Source organism: Tursiops truncatus, chromosome 5 (assembly GCF_011762595.2).
Source record: "Tursiops truncatus isolate mTurTru1 chromosome 5, mTurTru1.mat.Y, whole genome shotgun sequence".
Classification (NCBI taxonomy): domain Eukaryota; kingdom Metazoa; phylum Chordata; class Mammalia; order Artiodactyla; family Delphinidae; genus Tursiops; species Tursiops truncatus.
Window position 1 is genome coordinate 90,340,343 of NC_047038.1, and position 26,648 is coordinate 90,366,990.

Here is a 26,648-nt window from a genome sequence, read left to right on the forward strand (position 1 = left end):
AATCTCATCATTTTTTATAAAAATGTAAGAAATTCCATATTCTATGGAATATTGGCTCAATGTGCATTCTGCTGTTTCAGGTTTAAAAAGAATCTTTATTAACCGTAATCTGGAGTTGAAGGAGCATTTGGCAAGATGATCCCAAGTAATAGATGACTATGGTCATAATTTGATTGCACCAAAATTCACCTGAGAGCAATCACGGGTACTGTTTGCTTAGAAGAACAAATGAGGGTATGGTCACAGCCAGTGTCTGCTTGGGCTCTGCTGTACTGTCACTGACCATTTACCCCGGGATATGGGATACGTAGCCTCTTCCAGTGCTATTATCTATCCTTTAGCAAGCATAGACACTTACCTGGGGCTTAAAGACTTCAGGCATTTACTTGCCATCTCTGCTCATTACCCTAGCTATGGGGCAAATCTGTTTGCTTTAGAAATGTAAGAATGTGTGCATATCACTGAGAATTTATAAAGGAGCAAAGAAGCATAATGAAAGTCAAGACTACGGAAAGCATGATGGTAACAATAACGTATATCCAGGACTCTGCATTCTGAGTTTCTGCAGGAAAATGCACCAGTGTCTCAGAGACATGGCAAAACACAGTTTAGGGTGAAGTCTTGGGTTATATTGTGAGTTAGGTTGCAACAACTCCAATGAAAAAACAATGATGGTTAAGAGCACAAACTTTGAACTTGGGTAAATCTTGGTTCCAGTTTCAGCTCTACCTATTCCTAACTCTGTAAAACTGGGTTAGATTATTTAACTTCTCAGGGCTTGTTTCTATACATGAGAAATGAGGATCATAGATCCTTAAAAGAATTAAGGAAATAATGTATTTCAAACTCTTAGCACATAGTAAGTTTGGGATAAATAGTAGCTTTATTATTAATTCAATTCCTCGGATCTAAACTCCTTCCTACTCTTCTTTTTTGTTTGACTAGTAATCCCGGTGACAAAACTTAAGTGGAAGTTTATTAAAATTTCCCTTCTTAACTGGGTGCTTTTCCCAAATACTATATAATAATAAAATTACTTATTATTATTATTATAAAAACAACAGTAAACAACACAAATTAACATTACAAACAAAAAGTAAATACATTATTTAAAATTCATTTTGCTAGCTGTTTTCCTGAGACACAGTCTGTCCATTTTCAAATGAGTAAGGTATTTTGTAGTTTGCCACCAGCCTGGAGGTACCTTCATAGACTGCAGGAAAAAGGAAAAAAAGAGCAAGCCATTGAAAAGAAATGTACTATGTAATTACAAAAAATATCTAGAGCCAGCATTTTTGTTTTCAATTCATTCGTGTCATTCTGGTAATAAGTTAGGAGAATATTATAATTTCTTGGTAAGCATTTACTATACCCTATTACTCTGCTGGGCGTTCCTGGGAAAGGAGATTCTTTGCACTGTGGGGCGAGCTATAGAAAGTCATCTTTCTCGCTTGCTGGATGGGAACAAGAAAGTATGTGGCCTTGATTGCTACCGGCCTCTCCTAATACCTAAGAGGAGTTAGCCAAAGATGAAGCCAACTCTTCAACTGGTGAACAGAAGGACAGAAATAATTGTTCTCTGCATGGGAACTCTGGTACAAGCAAGTGTGAATGCTACCTTCCCTCTGGACTGCCAGTGCGTGTGAGCCAATACACTTCCTTTATTTTAAACCAGTTTGGTTGTGCTTGATGCCTTACAGACAAAACTACCCCGTCTGACTGAGCTAGTTATGCTCCGTCTGCCCCCTTGAGTCTTCCTCTGTGCTGCTGCTCCGCGCTCCGGGGTGGGGCTGACAGATTGCATCACAAGGGCTCCCTTTTCCTCTGGATTCTCATTGAGTTTGGCTAGTGGGAGGCACCTGCCAAAGATCTGAAGGCAAGAGGAGAGAAGGTTTGGGGGCATTTTTCTCCACTTCCTGCCTCCTTCATTGTTTAGGTGCCGGCTGTGGCTATTTCCATCCACAGCTACAGCTCCTGCCTGGTGGGGTCTTCCAGCACAGCCAGAGTCTCAGGCCAAGGTACCTCTTCCCCAGCATTACAGCCTCCTGCAATTGCTAGACTCTGGGAGCCTCAACGTTCCTATGGGTACCCTCACCCCTGCACTCCCAGCCCCTTCATCGAAATGTCTTTTTTTGGATCATCCGAGAGGATTTGTGATTCCTGCTGAAATCCCAAATGATAGAATATTTAAAAGAGCTTAGAACAGTGCTTGGCATGTGGTAAATGCTCAATAAATGCAGTTATTAAAATATTGCTTTTGTTATTTCCTTTCAGTGTGAGATGTCTAAACTAAAATTCTTCTCTCTTGTGATATATTGGAAAAATATATCAAGTATCTTATAATATTTTATAAGAATATAAAATAACGACCACAGCCATGCAGAACTAGAAAGCAGACTGATCTCAGTACATTAGAAAAAGTATATAAAAGTCCACATTCTATCTCTGTGGTAGAGTGACATCCAAAAGGAAGATATGAGAAAGTCTTTTATTTGGCTTCAGATTCTATGAAAAAAAAAAAAGTCAATTTATTTTTAGATGTTTTTAAACATAATCAAATCCCAAACAATGATTTACTTGATGCAGTTAAGCCCTACTTCACCAGGTAAATGTCACGTGTTCCCCATCTACCAAGTTTATCACACTTACCATTAAGCAATACTAGTCTCTTGAATGTCATCATTTATAGGAGTTATATCTTTACCTAGAGTTTCCATTTCTTCTTCCTTCTTTATTCTTTCTCGATGTTTCCGAAGAGGACTTGGAAAACAAAGTGTTAGAAATTAGTGTGGTCCTATTAGTTAATGCAATCACAAAATTAATCAAGAGAGCCCACGATCTTATTTCTAGACTGTTAAAAATGTATAGGTTCCTTTTTTAAAAAAATAAAATTTAGGTTCTCTCTTTATCCATCCCTTTCTCTAGGCTCACATGATAGCTACAATAGCATCAGTGTGGATAGGGTGTAGTTATAGATACATAGGAAGAATATGGTACCTAATTGATAGATCTTGGTGAGCACAAGAAACTTTTTCTGGCCAAGCCATTTTACAAAATAGACTGATAAGTATTATTTAATGTGTAAATAAGAAATAGTACAAAATGGAAACAGACATAAGAAAACCAAGAGAGTGAGGGTAGCCTCTGGATATGTTAATTAAGTTTCTAGATATACTAATTAAGAAGTGTGTTAGATATTCTGGGCTGCAGTCCAGTTTTCTTAAAGTAAAATTAATGTAATAAAATAGGACATTTCCCAGCTCTGCCCCAAACTTGGCCTTATAAAAACTCCTTTTTGCCATCAAGTAGGTAAAATCTTGAAAAATACCTTCCAATTTTATACCTAGGAGGAATCCTACAGATTATTTGGTTTAATCCTCTGTCTTACAGAAAATAAAATCAGAGTTTAAAGAGGTTAAGAAACTTGTCCAAGGTCTCAAAGATGTCTAATGACAGAGCTGGGACAAAAATCACTCTAGACTGCCGACAGCTATGCTAATGCCTTTCTACCCAGAATGTTGTAAAGAAAGGAATCAGGCAACACCCTCCTCTAATAAATACCACAGCCCGAGGGTAAATGTAACAATTTAGGAGGCTTCTCTAGACAAGAAGGTAGCATTTTAGAAAATGCCTTTTTAGCATGCTATGTGGGAGTCCTGGCCTGATAAAAAATTTGATGAGTTTCCAAAACTAACTTAAGAATTATACCAAGCCATTCTGTCTCAGAGAAAAAACAAGGTTTTTCTTAATTACCAAAGATGAGGTAAATAATGAAAAGTAAAGACAGGAGGAACAGTGCAGTCATCTTTCATAAATAAACTTCATTATTTTAATGTGACCAAGAAAAAAATATTTTTGTGTGTTTCCATCTTTCAAAGTTGTTGTGTCATGGTACAGTTTAAGAAAATAAAAGTATTGTTTAGCCTATTAATAAACCCACATAAAATATGATGGACTTTAGGACTAAATAATTGACTTAAATTGAGATATAACTGATATATAGCATTGTATTCATTTCAGGTATGACTTGATATTTGTTTATATTACAAAACGATCACCACAGTAAGTTTAGTTAACATCCATCACCACACATAGTTACAAAAGTTTCCTTTCTTGTGATGAGAATTTTAAGATCTCCTCTCTAAGCAACTCTCAAATATACAATACTGTACTATTAACTATAGTCACCATTAGTACATTACATCCCCATGGCCTATTTATCTTACAACTAGGAGTCTGTATATTTAGGTCACCTTCATTCATTTTGCCCACCTCCTTTTTTTTTTAATTAGGAGATTTATACAAATTTTATTTTAAATTACAATAATTATGCTCAGAAAATGACAAAAAGTATATGTCCTGTGTTTATTATAAATGCTTCTAAATAAATGATGGCAAACTGTGAAAAGTGATTTAAATCAAAGCAAAAAGGAAAGAGAAAAGGCAGGAAGGAGGGAAGGAAGGAAAGAAGATAGGAAAGATAAAAGTTTTCAGATTCCCTTAAAATTAAATTTAAAAGTACTTACTGACAGCATGTGCAGATGCCGACCACCAAAATGATAAAAATTACCATAACTGCTATCAAACAAATCACCAAAATCTGCCCTCTATCTCCTCTTAGGTAAAACAAGTCAACTCTCTCGCATCTCGCCCCAGCGTAGCCTTCATCACAGCTATAAAAGTGAAACAAGAAGAGGGCAACAAGGTCAAAAGTGAAAGACTTTTAAGAATCTTTACTGTTTCTTTTTTGAAGAAACTATCACTGTATTCATTACTTGGAATTAATAAAGGGTGTAGTTCCTTAAAAAATGTTAAGTTGTAAAACCACTGTGTTCATGAGAAATTTCATTCTTTGCTGAAAACCTGTCATCCCTTGAACATCATTAATAATCTGCCTAATATCAATAAACAGGGATGATAACAATTTACTAAAATCTGTCTTGAAAGGAAGGGGGTGATAAAATTCCCTACACAGCACTCCCAAGTGTTTAAATACCCCCAGAACAGGGAATTCAAAAAGCCCCAGGATTTCCCATTTCATCATAGGACAATACAAAGCGTTTCAGTGTCCCCAAATTCTCCTATTATAAATTATTTTTAAAGTATATGGTCTTATATGATCAAACATGGAACACATAGAAAGCTCCATAAATGTTATTCTACAGGATTTCTCTCCCCCCAGCCCCTAGCCCCCTGGCCTCTCTTTTTAACTTCCATGCATCCGTTCTGGTTCTACTGTGTTCAGGAGTAACAGCTAGGTAACTCTTCCCTTCACCACCTTCCCAACTGCATCCCCTCAAAATACAATAGGTCTCGTCCTCTCCAGTTGCTTTATCTGACCCTCTGAGGCCACATATTCAGAACTGTACACCATGCCCTCCACTCTCCTCTAAATGCCCCTTTTTCCTATGGCCCAAGTAAAGTGCCGTGACCAGAAATCAACAGACTCTCCAAATGGCACTATTCCCCCTCTCATTCTTCCAACTCCGTCAACACAGTCCTGAATTCACCTCAACTTAGCATATGCCCCACTTCTGAAGGTGCAGATACAGAGCCATTTGACCAAGCAGAGATTTGTCCAAGCAACACTCAACCCCCTACAGCTCAGTGATTTAGGGACCATTCATAGTATTCTCTGAATTGTGTAAGATGCATAAAAGACGACTAAGAAGTTTGTCTGAGGCTACTTTAAAACCAAAATTATGTGTTGTAACATCAACACCTTTGCACTAACAAATGTTCTCCCTTTTTCTTCTCCTCAGACTCATTCAAAACACGAAGAGACACTGGTCATATACATAATTATTGAAATCTCAGAAAGATGAAGCTCTACTTCTTACAAAGATTCCTGTGCAACCTCATTTTTGGTTGTGTTTGTTTGTTTCTTTTATGAAAGGATCTATTGCCAGGCCACTCGACAGTTCATGTTCGATAAGAGCTAAGGCAGTTAATTCCCACAAAGCTTTATTTCTCAAGTAAGGAGATCCCTTACTGGCGGGCAATATTGAAGCTGATACAATGCTTAAAAAAAAAAAGCCTCGCTCAGTCACAACCATCAATTGAAAGGTGAGGCTCAAGGCAAGCAAAGGAGAAAAAACACCTAACGCCATCTATTGCAAAATGACCCCAGGATGTATGAAGGAAAATTGCTTCCTGCAAGATAGCTAGGCTGTTCATTGCAAGGTCAAAATAACAGGAAGAGAGCTTAGAAATATCTTGAAATATCAAAAATCTTTTGCACATAGGACTGGAACTGGGGGGAAAAAAATCACTTTTAATTGCATGTGTGGGAGGGAGGTCTTTAGAGTTGTTTTTTTTTTTTAAGGTTATAATTAAAATCTACAAATAGAGTCTCTTCCAATTAGCAGAAATGTTTCTCTAACAAATATACCAAATACAGCATTTTTAAACAAATAACTGTGCCCATAAAGTACATAGCAATTACTTGCTGCTTTTAGAATGTTTTTCTAATTATAAGTTCTGGGTTCAGTTGCTCACCCACGCTTTAAATGAATTTCTCAGTAAGCAGTCCTTCCTGTAAGTTATAACCCAATGAAGCCATGTAGCTGGTCAGACTCTTACACAGCCAGTTACAGTGGCTCTCACATTGTTTCACTGCTCATCAAATTAATAACATATCAGCTGATGGTCATTTCAATGGGAGAGGAAGAGGCAAAGGGTGAAAGATGCTAGTAGATGTTTAATAAATGCTGAGCAAATGAATAAGTGAGTTTTTATTTAATAAACATCTTATAAATTAAAATTAAAAATAACATTTAAAGATGCTATGACCCTTGAGGACTCTGAAAAATCAGGATTTGGGATCGCTATTTAGAAATAATCACCAGACACTGTTCTAATAGATGTATAAGTATTAACTCAATTGATCCTTATAACAACCTTTGAAGTAGGTGCTATTATGAACCGCATTTGACAGGTGGAGAAACGGAAGTAAAGAGAAAATAAGTGAGTGGGGTTGGATTCAAATACAGGAAGTCTGGCTCCCCAGTACATGCACCCACCCACATGTAACACTACCTAAATGAATTGTGCCATGTAAGTAAATCAAAGTTATGTACCTGGAAACAAACCATCTCCATTCCACAAAAATACTGAGAAGACTAAGAAGGCACTTGAGTTATTTGAAACACACTTTGGTTTTTTATGTAAAGACAGGAGTCCACAAACTCCTATGATCCCAAGCAAAAGGAGATATTTATGGTTTCCCAAGATAGCATAATCACCAATTACAAGACAGCTTTGCTTGATCTGTGCTACACCAAGTCACCTAAAAGGTCAGGCCGAAGATGTATACTTCCCATTCACTTGAATGGTACAATTTATGGGATATTTACTCTGTGCTGGGTATCACAATAAGTACTTTTGCCTGATGTATTATTTTGCTTAATTTTCAACACTTGAAAGGAAGATGATATCTTCTTTTATAGATGATAAAACACTCAGGGGCTTCCCTGGTGGCGCAGTGGTTAAGAATCCGCCTGCCAATGCCGGGGACACGGGTTCGAGCCCTGGTCTGGGAAGATCCTACATACCGTGGACCAACTAAGCCCGTGCGCAACAACTACAGAGCTTGCACTCTAGAGCCTGCATGCCACAACTACTGACCCCTCCTGCCACAACCACTGAAGCCCATGCGCCTAGAGCCCGTGCTCGGCAACAAGAGAAGCCACCGCAATGAGAAGCCCGCACACTGCAACAAAGCGTAGCCCCTGCTCGCAGCAACTAGAGAAAGCCCGTACGCAGGATCCAAGACCCAATGTGGCCAAAAATAAATGTAAATTAAATAAATAAATTTATTTTTTAAAAAAAAAACATTCAGGAAAGGTGACTGACCCATTGTTAATGCTGCTTATAACTGGCGGAAACAAAGTCTTGACTTAGGTCTGTCTTACTCCAAAACCTGAGTCCTGATTCGCGTGTTCTTCCTCCTCCCCTTGATTTTTGTATCATTCCACCACTAAGAAGGTGTTCCTGGTTCAGATTAAGGTCTTGAATTTGACATCTAGCACAGCACTAGATGAACCATGACAGAGGGACTTGTTCATTTATTCGTCAGACGTTTCTTGCGCACCTAGTAAATTCTAGGCACTGTGCTTGGCACTGGGATATGAAAATGAATAAGCCATCATCCCTGGCCTCTAGGAGCCCACAGCCACAGAAGGGATGTCCAGAGAAATCAACAGTGATGCTCCAGGGGAAAAAAGCTTTCACAGAAGTGTGACTGAATCACAGAGGAAGGACATCGAACTCAAATCAACGCAGGGGTCCAGGAGGAGCTGATGTTTGAGTTGTATCTTAAAGTGTTAGTAAGAATAAACTTTCAGACTATGAGAAGAGCTTGTCTAATAAGCCATGCAAAGGAATGTAGGATTATGGAAGAACATTGGGGAATGTGGTGAGAGACATAGCTAGAAAGTCAAGCCAGCATCAGAGAAGCTAGGGAGAAAATGGGTTTTAACCTCTGACAGAGGGGGACAGGCTGTGTATTGATCTCAGGCAGGTAGATTACACCCTGTGGTTTTCATTCTAGAAGGCAGCAATATTAAAGAACAGTACATCTACAGACATAGGGACCAGTTAAAGAAATGTACTGGTTTAAAAATAGGGACCAGTTAAAGAAATGTACTGGTTTAAAAATTCATGATATTCTCCCAAGTCAGTGAGCAATTAAATGAATTTAAAAAAAAAAATCAACTCCTGGACCTCCCTGGTAGTGCAGTGGTTAAGAATCTGCCTGCCAATGCGGGGGACACGGGTTCGAGCCCTGGTCCGGGAAGATCCCACATGCCGCGGAGCAACTAAGCCCTGCACCACAACTACTGGGCCTGTGCGCCTAGAGCCCATGCTCTGCAACAAGAGAGGCCACGGCAGTGAGAAGTCCGCGCACCACAACGAAGAGTAGCCCCTGCTCGCCACAGCTAGACAAAGCCCGCACGTAGCAACAAAGACCCAACGCAGCCAAAGATAAATAAATACATTTATAAAAAAACAAAAATCAGCTCTATCTTTCCCAACACACGCACAAGCACATTTTCCTTATTTCCTTACGTTAGTCTTTTTTCTTATTCCCCTCTAAGTATTATCTGTGTATATTGATTTTTTAATTAAATTTAATTATAATCAAACTTTGAAGAAGTCCATGACTCTTCAATGTTCCACTATAGCAGGGCTTGGAATCACTGTTCTGAGATACTTGTGAAAAAAAAAGAAAGAGACTCCTGGGGCAACTACACGAAGAACATCAGTGCTCTATGACTTTAGGTCAAAAATATACTTAAGAAATCATCTTGCTCCTCTACGAGGTAGGGTCTCAGACAGCACTTTACAGAGACATCTTTAGAAGAAAATAAATATTTAAGATATGCAAAAAATTTGTTTGTGCCTGAGTAAAATTAAACTTGGACTCAATCTACCAAGAGTTGGAAAGAGAACGTTCCTCCCAGTTCCCTGCGGTACTAAACAGGCTTTGTGAATCTCTAAAAATAGGACTGATCTCCATGCACTTAATTGACACCTGCAAAAGTAGCTTGTAATTTGGCAGAAATTCTTTCATATTTACATTCACCATGAACCACCTAACACACGCCAGAAGACTGTGTTTGCATTCGAGTGCAACAAACCCCTGGGAGTTTATTTGAGCTGAAAAGCATCCTTAACACTGGACAGAAACAGTTTTGCTTGCGCAAGGCAGCAGAAGACACAGCCCTGCCTGGAAGGCGATCTGGACTCTCGCATGCTCATATTTCAGCAGGAAAGTGTGCGTCAGTTTCTCCATAAGTAGCTGTCCAACGGGGGCCCCTAAACAAGTGGCGCAGGGAGGGGAGGGGGTAGGACCAGGGGGAACTGCATCCCAACAGATGGCTGGATTAGCTCAGACTTTCCAGTCCTGTCACCCCCCAAACCGGCACCAGTCTGTACCCCTTTGCTTGTCGGCTCAGCGCTTCACTTACACGCAGGAGGGCGTCTGCTCGGCCACCACGAAGCGACATCTCCCTTTAATGCAGTAATGCTTGTACTGTTTGGGGCAACGAGAGAAGTGGCCTCTTCGCTTTGGTTGTGTGGTCGTAGCTGAAGAATGAGAAATGATTCAATAAATCAACTCACTTTAAATATACATTTGTAAGTAGAATCGTATTCCTAACTGTGCTGTCAGTTTTTCTGTGGAATATACTCCAATGTCTCATTTCTCCTTCTCCCCGCACTGGCATGTGTCGGACTTTTGTGACCCGAAACTAGCCCTAGAGATTGGCTAATGGGGATTGTGACCGGAACGTCTCATATTTTAACTAAGATTTCTGTCCAAACTACCTCTCAGAAACGTTAGTGTTGTTTAAAGCGTAAAGCATAATTGTGGTAAGAGAGAAGCCTCTTCTTTCCACGAAGATTGTCAGAGACGTGGGGCTGATGGCATTGAAAAGAGAGGAGGGTTTTTGCCTTTCTTTGTCTTTTTTTAACTTAAACACAGCACTTAGTGCCAGATGCTGGTCTGTAGCTTTATAGAGAGAGTCATCCCTCGGTATCTGAGGGGGATTGGTTCCAGGACCCCAGGTGACACCAAGATCCGCAGATGCTCAAGTCCCTTGTATTAAATGGCGTTTACAGTCGGTCCTCGGTATCCCCCAGTTGGGATCCGCGGTTGGTTGACTCTGCGGATGCAGAACCCGCAGATTCGGAGGGAGGGCTGTATTTACTCATTTCATACGCAGAAGAGCCTTGTGAGGGAAGCACTGTTCTAACTGCTGTTTATGGATGAGCAAAGCACAACTCAAAGAGGCTAAATCACTTTCCCAGATCATGCAGCTAATATGTGGCAGACCTGGGACTCAAACCCAGGCAGTCCTGTCCCAGAGTCCATGCTTCTGCCTGCTCCACTCTGGTGCTCCGTCAGGCAGGTAGCTGTCATCTGCTCTCAGCCTGCGGCACCCAGAAGTCCTGCTTCTCTGAATGGGAGATTATCCCTCTCATCTGACCCCTGGAGGGTTTCTCTTGCCCTGAAGGAGGAAAACACTGTGAGCTTCATATCCAGGATTTCACTCCTACACTGACTTCCTTGTCTTACCTTTCAGAATCTTAATTGCCTAAGTTTTCAAAGTTAATTTTTCACGAGGGGGTGTAATATGGAGGGATTTCTCCATCGTTTACGTGTAGAAAGTTTCAAGAAACAAGGATTGTCAAGAGAAACAGTAAAGAAATACTAACTAGCTGTTCCATGTGTTAATTCACAACAGACACCTGCCCACACCCAGAGAAAACTGCTAACTAGCCAGCTCCAGCCCAGGGCCGGCCTCTCCATAGTCATGGTGTGACCGACAGCTTGCAGGACTCAGACACCTGTGGACCCAGAAAGCCTACAGTGGTCACTTCACACTAGGCTTGGCATGGCGCCTGGCACCCCAATGACGTTACACGATCGCTTTATAAATAGCAGTGACTACTAAACTTCTTAATTAATATGATGAAATGAGTATATATACATACATATACCTATATAAAAAAAGTACCCAGGGTCACCAGAGAGGAGAATTGCAAAGGACTCTGGATGATCTATACACAGCAGATTTCTGTGATGCCAGGTCACAGAGTTTCGGAGGGTGACAGAATGTTGTTGAGGCACTGGCTGACCTGGTTTTGGTTGGTGACTTGATTACCAGCCATGCGGACTGCCTGTACGTGCCAGACATTTGCTCCCACGCATGCCAATCAATGGGACTCTTAGTGAAATTTCTCCCAGAAAGAACTGCAAAGTGTCTCAAAGGCAAAGATCTGTGTACTTTGGCAAATAAATTGATCAAATGAAGGTCAGCTTCCATCCATCAAGTACTTCCTCTTTCCATAGCCCTGTAGTAGGCATTGGAAAACATCAAAGAAATAAGGGATATCCTATCTAACTATCTACATTGGTACAATAGAACAAATTTAAGTCAATAAAAAGCAACAAACCAGTAAAAACAACCATAGTAACCATGGAAACATGGAAACAGTGGAAAAAATACTGGCTTAGGAGGAAGGAAATTAGTGTTTCAGCTCTGCCTTTCATGAGCCCTATGGGTCCAGGCAAGCTAATTAAGCTGTCTGAGCCTCAGTTTCATCATCTGGAAATTGAAGATGATAACATCTACCTTAAAGGGCTGTTGAGAGGCTCAAATAAAAAATACATGTGGAAATTCCTAGCAAAGTACCTGGGACAATAAAGTCCTCGGTAAATGAGTTGATTCTAGAATCTTGAAAATCTTGACAATTCTAAGAGAAATCTTGTGCCAGTACAAAGAGGGCTTATCTAATTAAAGAAAATTTCTAGGAAATGTAGACTTTTTTAGGAGGAGGTGAGCAAGCAGTTGAGTTGTGGATAATGTCAAGAGCAAAAGCTCGGGGTTGGGAATATGCCAGCCTTATGCAGGAGGTGGGTGGTAGATTTAATGCATATGGAAGAGACCTGAAGGAGAGTAGCAAAGGATGGCTGTGAATGGAAGTCAGAGACCACAAATGTCAGTGGGCTGAAGTGTTTACCCTTGAAATACAAGGTGGGAGAGAGCTGAAGAAGGTTCTTATGGACTAAATTACACGAAATATGTAAAACCTAAACTGTGAAGTGTTTTATCAATGTATTAGACAGGAAAGTGCACAACGGATTAAAGTAGGAAGATGCCAAAGGGGAAAAGAGGAATCCAAGGCATATCCGAGCCATGCAGACATACATGATATAGACCTGGGGCAGGGAAATGGAGGGCAAGGAGATGAATTTAAGAATAGATAATCAATAAGGACCTACTGTATAGCACAGGGAACTCTACTCAATACGCTGTAATAACCTGTATGGGAAAAGAATCTGAAAAAGAATAGATATATGTATAACTGAATCACTTTGCTGTACAACTGAAACTAACACAACACTGTAAATCAACTATACTCCCGTAAAGAAGCGGTAAGACTTACTGACAGATCTCCTTGCTCCAGAAAGGTCTTTTCTACTTTGCAAAGCACACCTGACTTTAAATATAAGCCATATGGCTCTGTATCCTGAACTTTACTAATTCCTTTGGCTGTCACGCCCCTTTAAACATAGCCAGTCTTTTAATAAACACCATACAGAGCAAGATACCAGAGAGCGCCTTAACCAGCAGCTGCTGGATGCAGTGATTTGATCAGCCTTGGTTCATCCAAGCAACACAAATCCATGCCAGGGAAATGTTTGCCAGGCCCTGTTTTGATTGCTCACAGAGTTCTCTCCTTTGCAAATAAGCATGCCCTTAAATATTCCCAGCATTATTTGGATTTAAAAACCCTTCCATGTCACCAAGCAGAAAATGTCCTAAGATTTCTCTCTGGAACTTTAAAACCTGGAAGGAAAATTAATCACACATACCGCGCCCCCCCCCCCAAAAAAAAAACCCAAATGGGATCCTCTCTCTTTCTCATGGTAATGAGAAGGCTTATCAGCATTCCCCCTTTTGAAATGCACCTAAAATTCCAGTTGCTTTCATCTAATATTCATCAAGGTCACATCATCTGAAAATTGAACAACTGTGAAATCTAACATTTTCTGACTATCATGAGACCTGATGACATAGGGCAGAGGATGGCAAAATCTACCCTTCCATTCCAGAGGTGTTTACCAAGAAAAAGGAAAAGTTAATCTTATGACAAAAGAATGATTAGTCCCACGTATTGTGTTTCTCTTTTGAGAAGTAAATGGTATGGTCTTGAAAATGTAACAGCCGTGAAGATTTCCCTGATACTGGGGGTGGTGGAACTTAACTGACCTTTTTCCCTCCCACCTTACTCTTTTCCAACCCACATTCCTCAAACCAGAACCTTCCTCTGGGAGTGAGTTTGTCCCACAAAATTGCTGGAGAAAATTACACGTACCAGAGGACCAGATCGCAACACAATCTTATAAGCAGATGGGCACCACAGGTAACATATCGTAAACTCTTCATGAGACACTGTATTTCAGAGATTCTACAACCAATTAAATAAGAAACTACCAGGGCTACTGCACGTCAGTGATGTCAAAATTTGATTCTAAGAGTTAGTAAAAGGGATCAGGAAAAAGAATAGCTTTCACTGATAGTATGGGCAGATAGATAGGAAGTGGTCACCTTCTTAGGGTCATATGAATAATTAGATGACATGTGATGGATTCCCTTGGGCCAAACTAAAGTGGAGGAATACAGCAGACACCCAAATAACCTCGTTTAAATATGGAATTTTCCTCAATTTGATGGATGCTTTGATTAAACAGTGTGATTCCTTAGTCTTTCTGTACATGGTTCTTATCCTCAAGCCAAAACAGGCTTTGTGATGCCTTTGTGATTAAAACTCTTCACAATTGATACATTAGGTTTACTTTTCGGAAAACCTTCCCTTATTTATTCCAATAATGCTCATGAAAAATCTACTTAATGATTTTGCAAATGACATTAATATCAGCAACTCTTCTGAAATCAACTCTAAAGGTAACATACAATTACTATGACAATGCTTTTTTGGTAAATCTCATCACAATGTTTATAACCTCTTGTATCTCTAAACCTTTAGTTAGATACATAGTTCAATCTCTGTGTAAGAGATTTAAAAAGGGATACTAAATTTTGAGATAGAAGTCCCACAACTGTTATCAAGGAGAGAGAGGAAGGAAAACAAATGCCTATAAATTCATCTTCTCACACAGATATCTGACCTAAAAAATAGGGGGAACAACCAGTGCACAGAAGAGTTCAAGTGGTCACAGCAGAGTCTGGAGAAACATTTCCTCCTATTCTATGAAGTACAGCCTGAGGCTTTAATGTTCTAAGCATCTTCCCAATAAGGGTTTCTTCATTTTACAACCTTCTTAAGCCAGGAGGGGAGGAAGAAAGTTTTATACTTTTTAAGTTAATTTTCCTTCTTATCTTGCCAACTATCTCTGTGGGACAGGGGAATGTAAATTCATGATGCTCTTGAAAAAGTGCAAAATTGGAAAATGTTTTGTAATTGAGGATTCCCATTTGTCTTCCATTCAATGCAGTTTCCTGTAAAACTGTGAATTGGTCTGTTTCTCCAGGAAAAGAAAAATAAATCTCACAGATGTACTTATTACCTTCCTGGTTTACCAGGATATGCTTACACGGGGGGCCAATCAGGTCTGATCAGCATGTCTTTTAACCAGAAGGACTGTGCCAACCATTTCTGAGCTTACAGGAGTGAACCTTCCCTTAGAGCTGCCCTTTTCATTCCAGCCCTTTAAAGGAAGAAAAAAGAATCCAGTATTGAGATTTGAGTGTATTTCATGTATCTAAAATTATTCATGGCTAGGAGACAAAGAAGAATCGACAGGGAAAAAATTGTATTTCCTTTTGTTTTTCAAGAGTGCGTGTGGAAAAAAAAAAAAAGAATGCATGTGATACCTCCTTTGCTCATTCTCCCCTGCTGGTTTGACCTCAGCTCCCCTAACCTCTAAATTCTGCAATGCATTGAGGCTCGATGCTTTCTCATCTCTTTTCCTCTCTCCTCTTAAAGTTTCAGTTCTGTAAGATAAATAATTTCTAGAGATCTACTATACAACATCAGTTGTCATAATTAATAATATTGTGCTGTACACTTAAAATTTTGTTAAAAGGGCGGATCCCATGTTAAATGTTTTTACTACAATAAAAAAATATAAAAATACATTTAGGAGGATGATGAGGAAGATTTTTTTTAACACTGTCAATCATCAGATTATGGAATAATCTCCCAAAGGAAATGTGAAAATGTTGTCATTTAAGACATCTGAAACCAGACTGAAGAAAAGCACACAAACACATAAAGTTGGCTTTGTCCTTCTCACTACATGGGTGACAAGACTCGCACAAGCGTGACCTAACACAGCGATGGACTCCACAGACTGTGGGCGCTCTCCGGACCACCCACTAGTGGGAGGGAAAGAAAGATGAAGGTTGGGCTGGAACTGATGACTCACATCAGGATGACTTGCTCAGCGTGTTCCTGGCTCAGTTACAACATTCCCAGGGTGCTAGGAAAGGAGCACTTACACCACGTCACCATACTCCCAGCTCAGAGAAGTTTCCAGGGAATACAAGAGGCTCTTCTCCACTCTGCCCTACTTTTGGAATTGGCCTGTGTTGTGTTTTGTTTTGTTTTAAAATAAGAAACAACTCCTGTAGAACACCAGACCATGCAATTTATAAAGGACAGACAGACCTTAGACCAGGAGTCAGCCAACTATGGCCCCAACGCCAAATCTGGCCCACGGCCTGTTTCTCTAAATAAAGGTTTATTGGAAGACATCCAAGGCCATTCATTTGCATAGGTCTATGGCTGCTTTCATAGTTCAATGGCAGAGCAGAATAGTTGCAACAAAGACCGCGTGACCCACAAAACCTAAATTCTTATTATCTGACTCTTTACTAAGGCTGATCCCTGCCTCAGACTACTAAATGTGAGAATGCTAATTCAGGAATCTTCAAGGTAAAATATGTTTTAAAATTGTTGCCTTCTTCCCTCTTCTAAGTTATAAAATAGAAAAAAATATTTTTTTAATTTGAATAGAATATGCCAGCTTTCTACGAATCTAGTCCAAGACATCACATGCTGGAGACTGAAGCACACACACATCTACAATGCCCCAAATAGTATAATGATGAAGAATGGAAGCACCAGAATGAGAAAGACCTGAGCGTGAATCCCAGATTTGTGATATATCAGCTGTGTGACCTTCGGCACGTTACGTATTCTTTCTAGCTTCACCTTGAAATAAAGTAAAAAATATTATCCAGTTCATAGGGTTCTTGCAAGGAATGAATGAATTACTATATGTAAAGCCCAGAGCCTGGTACATTAACATGTGCTCAAAACTACCTAGTTTTATGATTATTATATTATCAACAACTTAAAATTTAGGGGGGTCAAGTTTCTGAGGTTGAATATAAAGCTGATAAAAACAAATGCATTGCTTGTTATGCGTTACCTGGGCAATTTTCTCCACGATCTCCACAGAGAAGGCCATCATCTTCAGGACTCCTGGTTGAATTCCCATCTGCCACGACACAGTGGAGGATCACTAGACCTTCAATTTTAAAACAGAACCAAAACAAACATGAAAACTCGTTCAATGAAAATGTGCTCAATGTGAAAGGTTCTATCAAAGTCATGACGATTTATGAAAATAACAAGGCTTTCCATTTCCAAGTCATTCTCCCGCAGCGAGGGAGGGCTACACAGACCAGCGTGTCTCATTTTTTAAGCTCGGGGCTCAAGACAGAATTTTCAGGCCAGTATCACTTACATCTGACAAGCCCTGGCCCCTTAAATGAGGAGACTCGACCATAGTTGTGATGGAGCCTTATCCTACAAGCAGAAGAACAGAGGGAGTTCTCAGCCAGCGGATGAATACACTGATGAATTTCCAGGGAGAAGGGATGATGAACCTGCGTAGCAATGTATTTTCTCCATGCCACACGGACCCAGTGTTTTTCAGGTATAAACTGTTGAGTGTGCTTCTTTCTGGGGAGATGCAAACTAGATATTCAATTCATAGGAATTATTTAAAATTTTCAAATTCCTCCAGCTAAGTACCTCTGTCTCTAACAAGGACAGGCTTCATAGAAAGGCATGGGGAAGAGAGGAACACTGTGTTGAGGTTAGGACAGCTTAGAATACAAAGTGTAGACCTTGCGAGGGTCCTGATTCAAACAAAGCAACAGTAAAAGTCACTTATGAGATAATTAAGGAAATCTGACATTGTCTGGACATTAGAGAATAAGAAGAAATTGTTATAGTTTCAAGTGTGATAATGATATTGTGGTTTGGATACAAAAAACAGAGTCCATATCTCTTAGAGATATGTATTTAAATACTTATTAAGGAAATTAATGAATTTCTGATTTGCTTTAAAATAATCCAACCAGGGAAGAGGGCTGTGAGGTAGTGAGGGAAAGGCATAGATGAAACAAGATTGGCCACATATTGGTAACTACTGAAGCCGGGTGGTAGGTATATCAAGGGTCACTCTGCTGTTCTCTCTACTTTTATATATATTTTTAAATATCTATAATAAGAAGTTGGAGAGGGGAGGGCAGTGGAGGAGAGATAAGACGGCTTGGTAGTTAACTTTTCCTGAGTTCACAACCTGCTTTTGCCACTTGACAGCCAATGCACATTGGGCAAGTTTTATAACCTCTCAGTTTCCTCATCAGCAAAGTGGAGATGATTATTATCTCTTCTTCAGAGCATTGTGAGGATTCATCCAGGTAAGTGTGCAAAGCACTTAATACACTGCTGGCACATAATCGATGTTCAATTAAATTCTCATTATTATGTAACTGGTAGGAACAGAGTAACCTGCCCACGGATTGTATTGACATTTTTACATCTAGCCAAGGTTCTAAACTACACATGTCCTCCAGTACAATTCAGTTCAACCAATATCCACGAGCACCCAGAAACACACAGGTGGATAGGACATGCTGTACCCTCAAACTGCTCCAAAGCTACTAAGGCAGGTAAAGAGCCAACCAAGTAACCAAAACACAAAGTGATAGTATTGTACCAGAGAACAATAGTATCCAGAAAGGTCAAAGGCCAAAAGGTCTTCAAAAAGAGTTTTTCAAAACAGAAATTCTTTTCTATCTCTATTGAATTCGAAAAAAAATTTTTTTTGAAAAAAAGAGGTGGTAACTAGCATTGGAAACAGTGAAGAGAAATAGAAACTCATATCCATTGGGGATGGGTAAATTAGTACTACTTTTCTGGAGGACAATTTAGCACTATGTGGGCTAAAAGCGAAAAGCTTAAAATTGTACATGCACTTAAATCCAGTAATTTCATTTCTAGTAAGTTTTCCTAAGGAAATACTTTAACATACATAAAAAGAGTTCGCTACAAAATTTCTCCACGTGACATGGGTTATAAAAAATTAGCAATTACCTAAATATCTAACAATAGAGAATTGATTAAATATAGGGAATACTCCCATGCAATAAAATGCTATTCAGCCATAGAAAATGATTTTCAAACATTTCAAAATATTCCTCAGTAAGAGAAGCAGGCTACAGAATAGTGATGTAGTGGGATCTGAGTGTTTGCATTGTTTGTGATAAGTATAAAAATATCCATACAGATAAATAGTCCAAAAAGTTGGGTAAGTAAGTAGGTAGAGAGTTGCCCACAATGGTTAGAAGAAGACTTTTTCCTTAATTTTCTTTATTTGCACTTTCTTATTTTTCTATCTGAATATCCTGTTGATTGCAACAAGAAAAAAGGAATAGCTCAAAATTTTAAAAAAACAACAACAAAAATTTGGCAACCAAATTTCCAGATTTTTCCTATCTTTTATGCCAATACCTGGCTCCCTCCTTTCACACTTAGAAGAAACCAGAAACAATCATTTATGACTTCTCAAGCACAGGAATTGTATATTAATCAGTTTGGTAATCCTGGAATCTAACACAGAATACAATGGATATTCAACAAATGTTGAGAGATTGACCAATCTTAGGTCAACCTATAAACAAACAAACAAACTAAACAATCAATTTCTAGTGGAAAATTTTAACCGTCTTCTTTTTTACTATAAAAACAGATTTAAATCATTTTTAAAATCCCATACATGGGCTTTCTTCATGGGCAGATTCAAGAGGCATTCATTCTGCAGTTGATCTGTTCTGATGATGGAAATTGAAAAATAAACTAAATCTCATAGAGATTCAACATCTGCAAACTGAAGATGACAATATCTCTGCCTCAGGGCTATTGTAAAACCTAAGTTGAGTAACATAAGAAAAGGCACACACAAGGCTTGGCACATAGTATACAATTTTTACCCTTCTTCTGCTCCTTCCCACTATCACTTATGATTTAACACATCATTCTTTATTTCCACATAACAGAGCAAGTCCTGATTCCATCGAAACCCTGCCTGGCCCTCCAAACATTCTGGCAGGCTGAGCCCAGGCTCTCTTCTGCTAAGGCTCACTCCACATGCTGGCATCAGCTGGCAAAGGAATTCCACTGGGTAGAGCCCCTGTGGAGGACCCCTTGCGGTAGAGACATTCTCAGGCCAACCGGACGCCAAGCTCAAGGCTCTGGGACAGGGTCCACAGTCCCTCCTACTCCCACTAATAATCTTCATCAGCTGGTGCTTATGAACCAAATCGAGCTTGAGCCTGAAGAACCATTTACTTTGTCTGCATAGTTTTAAAAAATGGAATCATGACAGTTCATATCAAGCCTGGATTTTCCTGTTTCTATTTGAAAAGCAGAAGGTCTGGCAACACAGATCTGAAACACCTTCATGGCAACAGCTGGCTAGAGCCTAGTAGCACGTGACCACTTTAAATGCCACAGACCCCATCGGGCTTGCTGCGTTCATTTATTTTAACTGTGTAGACCCTGACAGGCATTTGAGTGAGTGATCTGTATGGAGCGACTCAGAAATCAGAGAAATGCTCACAAAACCATCCACCCAATATTGAAGGCTGCTTCAAAGACAAAGGCCACTCCTGTTCCATCCATAACTCAACAGATATTTATTAAACATTTTGTGTTTGGCACTGGTGCACAGCACTGAAGGTTCAAAGATAACATATTATCACTAACCTCAAGGAGCTCACATTTTGACAAGGAAGATAGACACACAGATCTATAAGGTATAGTGTGATGAGTACGAAAGAGGTAATACAGGAATAACACAGAGCAGAGAATCAACTCTGCCTGGCAGCAAAGACTCACTGAGAAGGCGGGAATTATGGTGAGTTTTTAATGAGTAATAAATGATTTTTTAAAACATCAATTAATAACTTCTAGAAAATGAAAATTGTGTAAGCAAGTAATTATGTTATAATGTACTATGACATAATTATAGTACATTATTTGTTTCAGCAGTGGACAATATTTATATGGTAATAATAATGTAAATACTGATAATTTAACAAAATTTGTCATAAAATCAGGACCAGTAATTAGCCAACACAGACCATGTGGGGAAAGTGGTTGTGATTAATCATAATCTGTGCGGTGCTAGTTCTTAAGTGTTTTGAGCATCACCCCTATAGTAACTATACTAGAATTAGAAGAGAATTTCAATAGGTAAAAGTCTAAACTTGACAAGTCAAGAAATAGCATTATAAGCATACTGTTTAGCAATACAGAGATAAACACAGAAGAGGCACCTGAAGGAGTCAAAAGTGGTTGATTCTAGGGTGGTGAAGAGGCAGGAAGGCAGGTACAAAGATCTGCTATTCATCATTATAAACTTCTTAGTACTATTTGATTTTTTAAAATTTGTGTATATTTATTACTTTATTAAAAACAGAATTAATTTTTAAGAAAAGGATAAATAAAATTGTAATGAACCAGGGCATTCTAAATAAAAGGCACAACTTATAAAAAGACACGGCATGAATAACTTGTCTAGTTCGCTTGGAGGGTGATTGGGCCTTGTGATGGAAGAGGAGACTGGAGGGCTGGTAGGTCACAAATGGCCTAAGAGCCATGTTAGTTACTTTGAGTTCTGTTATGTCGCTAAAATGGGGTCATTGAAAAGTTTTAAGTGAGAAGCAACATGACCATCTTCTTTTCTTTCAGTGTGTAAAGATTGCTTTAATACAAATACAGGTGATTTCAGACATACCTAAATGAGGTGTTAGCACACGAATCTGTATGGAGAAGAAGAAATGAATGCGAGAGAAATTCACAAAGTGAAATACAAAAAAAAGACTTGGTGACTAATGGGCTAGAGTGGGAGATAAGGAAAAGGGAGTCTAGGATGACTCCGGAGTTTGTAACTAGAGTGAATGTCTGGATTGTGGTACCAATCACAAATATGAGGTATACGAGAAGACAAACAGGTTGAGGATTACTGTAGACTGAATTTCTTGTTGAAACCTAATCCCTAATGGGATGTGACGGGCCTTTGGGAGGTGATTAGGTTGTGAGGGTGGGATCAGAACCCTTGTAAAAGACACCTCACAGAGCTCCCTTGCCCCTTCTGCCATGTGAGGACACAGCAGAAGGATGGCTGTCTATGAACCAGGAAGCAGGCTCTCACCAGACACTGAATCTACTAGACCCTTCATCTGGAACTTATCAGCCTCCAGCACTGTGAAAAATAAATGTTTGTTGTTTACCAGCCAATGTTGTTACAAGTCTATGTTATTTTATTAAAGCAGCCCAAACTGACTAAGACAGGCATGGAAAAAAAAATCAGTTTCAGACACTCTGAATTTGAGATGACTGTGTCTCATTTAGAGACAGTAAATGGATATTAGATCTGGAGCTGTGGAGTGAAGTCATAGCTACGAGTTCTACATTTAGGAGTTATGAGAAATAAACTGGTACTTAACGCCACACATATTGATCTGTTAGAAAGAGCCATGTGAAAAGAGAAAGCTGATTATGGATAGAGTACTGAAAAAAATCAATATAATAGAGGGGCAGAAAGAGAAGAGTCCTCAAGGGATCAAGAAGAGCCACAGGGCTTCCCTGGTGGCGCAGTGGTTGAGAGTCCCCCTGCCGATGCAGTGGACACGGGTTCGTGCCCCGGTCCGGGAAGATCCCACATGCCGCGGAGCGTCTGGGCCTGTGAGCCGTGGCCGCTGAGCCTGCGAGTCCGGAGCCTTGTGCTCCGCAACGGGAGAGGCCACAACAGTGAGAGGCCCGCATACCACAAAAAAAAAAAAAAAAAAAGAGCCAGAGAACTAAGAAGAGAGGTTTTCTAGAAGCATTTGGTCAACTGTATAAAAACTGATGGAGAATTAAAGATAAGAACTGAAATACATGCAGTAGTTTTGACAACCAAAAAGCACTAGCAGTTTCTTGCTAAAGAAATAGTAACGGTATGAAAGCTGTGCAAATAATTGGAGATTACTCTTCACAGATGTTGAACTGAGAAAGGGAGGGGGGTTAAGATTAGTCAATATGTACAGAAAAAAAGAGAGTTATTTTGCTTTTGTTTTATTATGAAAGATCATTGACAGGAAGATGCCAAAGGCACAGGAGAGAGGCAAAGGATGAATTAATGACAGAGCAGAGAGGTTGGACAGTTTAGCCCAAAAGGCAGGGCCACTTCTGCAAGTGCGATGTAGTTCTTTGCAGTCAAAGTTAGTAATTCTGGCAAGTATAACTCTATTTTGAGTGAATGGAAAGTCTTTGGAAAATAAGAGCTTAAATGTATTTTACATTCAATACATCTGACCTCATTGCTCAAGGAAATCCAAGTTCTGGGTAAAATGAGTGGGAAACATCTAACGTGTTTCTCAACTTCCGCATTACTGGCATTTGGACTGGATAACTCTTTGCTGTGGGATGCTGTGCATTGTACTATGACTAGCAGTATCCCTGGCTTTTACCCACAAAATGCCAGTAGCATCCCCCTCCCTTCCTCCACCTACCACTGAGATGTTACAATCAAAACTGTCCCCAGACCTTGCCAAGTGCTTCCTTGGGGGAGAAATTACATTGGTTGAGAACCATTGCAATTCTCTCCAAACTTAGATATGGAAAACATAAGATCTTCATTTAAAAGAGTCACAAATTATATTAAATTTCAGAATTAGTAAGAACCTTAGAGGTATTCAAATCTCCTACCAACCCTCAGCTCCCCTAAAAACATCCCCTGGGAGAGTTCACCTTTAAAATTTCAGCACAGAGACTTCACTCCCTTCTAAGGCATCACATTTCAATGAGACCATTCATCCATTCTTTCACTCACAATCATTCATTCATTCAAAAAAAATTAAGCACCTATTTCTAAAGCTCTATAAATGCTTCTTTATGTTGAACTGGTTTTTGCCTTCCCATAGTTTTACTCTGCTCATTGGAATCACCTAGAATAAGTCTAATCTCTCTTTCTCGTGACTGATCCTCGTATATTTGAAGCCAGAGATCAAGTCTTCCTGAAAGGATTTCTCCTCCTCAGGCTAAACCTCCTGGTTCCTCCAACCGTATTTTACCTGACATCATCAAGACCTCTCATGAGCCTTGACATCCTCCTTAAAAACAAGGTTAAAATACAGGGCCATTTTACATGGTTTGGCAAAGACAGAATAGAGTGGGGCTCTCACCTCTCACATTGCGGGCACCATATTCCTGATACTGCAGCTGCATAGCATATCAGCCCTTTTTAACTATTCCATTAAATACAGGGGTTTTATTCTGCTTAGAATAAATAGAAGCTCTTAAACCACTTATACTGTCGGAAAGCAGTGTATTCGTGGCTTTTTTGTTCTTTTTGGTTTTGCTCTGTTTTGTTTCATTTTAATCTGAGAAATGATTTTGTACTTGCCCATTTTAAATGTTACTGTGTTAAATTTTACCTGTCATCCAAATATTTCACAATCTCTTTGTTTTCTTACTCTTTCATTCCACCTATTACCCATGCCTCCCTGCTGCACATGACCTGCAGAATTCGCAGATGCATTCAAGGAATAAAACCAAAATAAAACAAAATAATGTTAGATTAGCTGCATTTGCTAAGTGACTGGATATTGAGTTCCTATTTCTGGGGTTGTTTTTTTTTTTTTTCTTTTTTTTTTAGTGGAACATTTTATTTTATTTTATTATTTTGTAATAGATCTTTATTGGAGCATAATTGCTTCACAATACTGTGTTAGTTTCTGTTACACAACAAAGTGAATCAGCCATATGCATACACATGTCCCCATATTCTCTGGGGTTGGTTTTTAAATACCAACTCCACTCATGAAATGAAAGACAAAAAGGAAAAGAAACCCAATTCTACTTTAGTGAGTCAAAGCTCCATTTACTTTTATGCACTTTGAGATTCTCAAATTAAAAATTACAGAATGTATTAAAAGTATTATCCCCATCAGCCGTCACGGAGAATGAAGTCATTGGGAACAATACAAGCATTCAGAGAGACACAGCTTGACAAGGAGCATGACCCACTGTCTCAAAGTTACTGCTAACGCTGAGGTAAGTCATACACCAGCTGGATCAACTACTTAAAAAGATCAAATGTGACCAACCTAAACAGTCATATATGCTGTATTTGCCTCATCTCTGAGCTGAACTTTCCATTTTTAGAGCCAAGTACATTTTATATTTTTTAAGCAAACATAACATTATCTCAAAATGACCATACAGTATATTCTGATAACTTAGGATATCTTCTTAGATACCCTAACTTCTACTTGTGTTTACTAAATCCAGTGATTTCCTATGATGTCACATCAATCTTATTTTAGGAATCAAACCACACTCCATGTCCCATTAGACAATTCAACTGTAAATCAACAGAGAATGTGTCAATTTATGAATATAAGCTGAAATTAGAAGAATATTTCACAGTCAGATCTCTGATATTTCATTTATATTAGAGGGAAGCAGTATAGATTAATAGGAAAAAGATATTTGAAGTCAAATGGAGCTGTACTTGAATCCTGAATGTACCTTTTAATCACCAGCTTTGTGATAAGATTAAGTTACTCAGCATTGAACTTCAGGGTCCCCATCTGTAAACTGAGGCCCATGATATATAACTTACATGGTAACGATTTAACTATCTGTTTAAAGAAAGTGCAAAAAGTAAATTATGAATTATTAACCCCGGTAATGCCTGGCACAAGGTAGGCACTCAACAGAATAGCAGCTCTAAGAGAACAGAAGTAAAAAAGAATTCTTATTACTCATATAGATTCTCAACTCTCATTAATGAATATTGACAAATTTCTACATTTATGATGTGATTTGACTTGTGTATAAAATATGCTTATGAAACAAACTACAAAAGATAAATACATACATACTATACTTCTATAGTACACTTATACATATGTGTTCAATGAGGAAAATCTGTATGTTGGTCTTTCCACATGCTGCTTTTCTCCAGTGTTTTTAAAAAGATATTTGACATTAATGCACCTCAACTGCTTACTAGAAATATGCCATCTTCTGCATGTATGGTTCTTTGTATTTTCAGCACAGTTCCGCCAGTACTCAGCATGGTGTTTATGTCAGAGGGGAGTTACTGATTCAGTTGGTTAGTTAAGTGATTCAGTGATACAAATATAACAGATAAAGTCAGATCTTAGATGATACTATTTAACAGTCAAATGGATTATATTTGATTAGAGATCTAATTTTAATTTCTGAAAAATAAAGTTAACAAAATTTTAAAATTTAAATCAATGTTAGGAGTAAAAACTATAAGCATCTGGGGAATTTCCCAATGTGTCTTTATTGTCAAAAAGAAAATCAGAATCTTGAGTGTGCATACTACACACAAAAAGTATTTTCTATGTCCAAAAAGAGGACATGTCTAAAATGGAGTTGAAAAAATATATTAAGTGGTGGAAATGCTGTTTAACATTGAGCTTACGGGTGGCTGAGTAAAAAAGTGTGAAATAGATTAAGTTTGACATTGATGTTCTCCTTCATCTTTTTTTAACTCCTTTTCTGTCTTTTTTGTTGTTGTCTTTTCCCCTCCTATAAACCAGTATCCTCCTTCTGCTTTAACATTTCCCCTAATAGAACATAATTTCTTCATAGATTTCCCTTTCTAAATGTATTTACTTTCAAAGCAGACCTGCAAGGAGAGAAATTGCTTAACTCCACAGAAATACTCTAGAATCAAGTGCGTCAACCTGGGTCTTCTGGAAAGCAGAGCCTGAGACACAGATTAAGGGGTT

General features: G+C 38.9%; 1 protein-coding gene across 1 annotated transcript in view; it reads right to left on the reverse strand.

The window, feature by feature from the left end:
- Positions 1 to 954: 954 nt before the first annotated feature.
- BTC (betacellulin) overlaps positions 955 to 26,648 on the reverse strand; it is a 39,646-nt gene continuing 13,952 nt past the window's right edge. The window contains exons 3-7 of the mRNA XM_073805337.1: positions 16,970 to 17,068; positions 9,972 to 10,089; positions 4,527 to 4,673; positions 2,705 to 2,760; positions 955 to 1,213 (exon numbers count right to left, since the gene is read on the reverse strand). Coding sequence (XP_073661438.1) covers positions 1,125 to 1,213; positions 2,705 to 2,760; positions 4,527 to 4,673; positions 9,972 to 10,089; positions 16,970 to 17,068 — 509 coding nt within the window. The 3' untranslated portion in view covers positions 955 to 1,124. The remainder of the gene's footprint in view (positions 1,214 to 2,704; positions 2,761 to 4,526; positions 4,674 to 9,971; positions 10,090 to 16,969; positions 17,069 to 26,648) is intronic.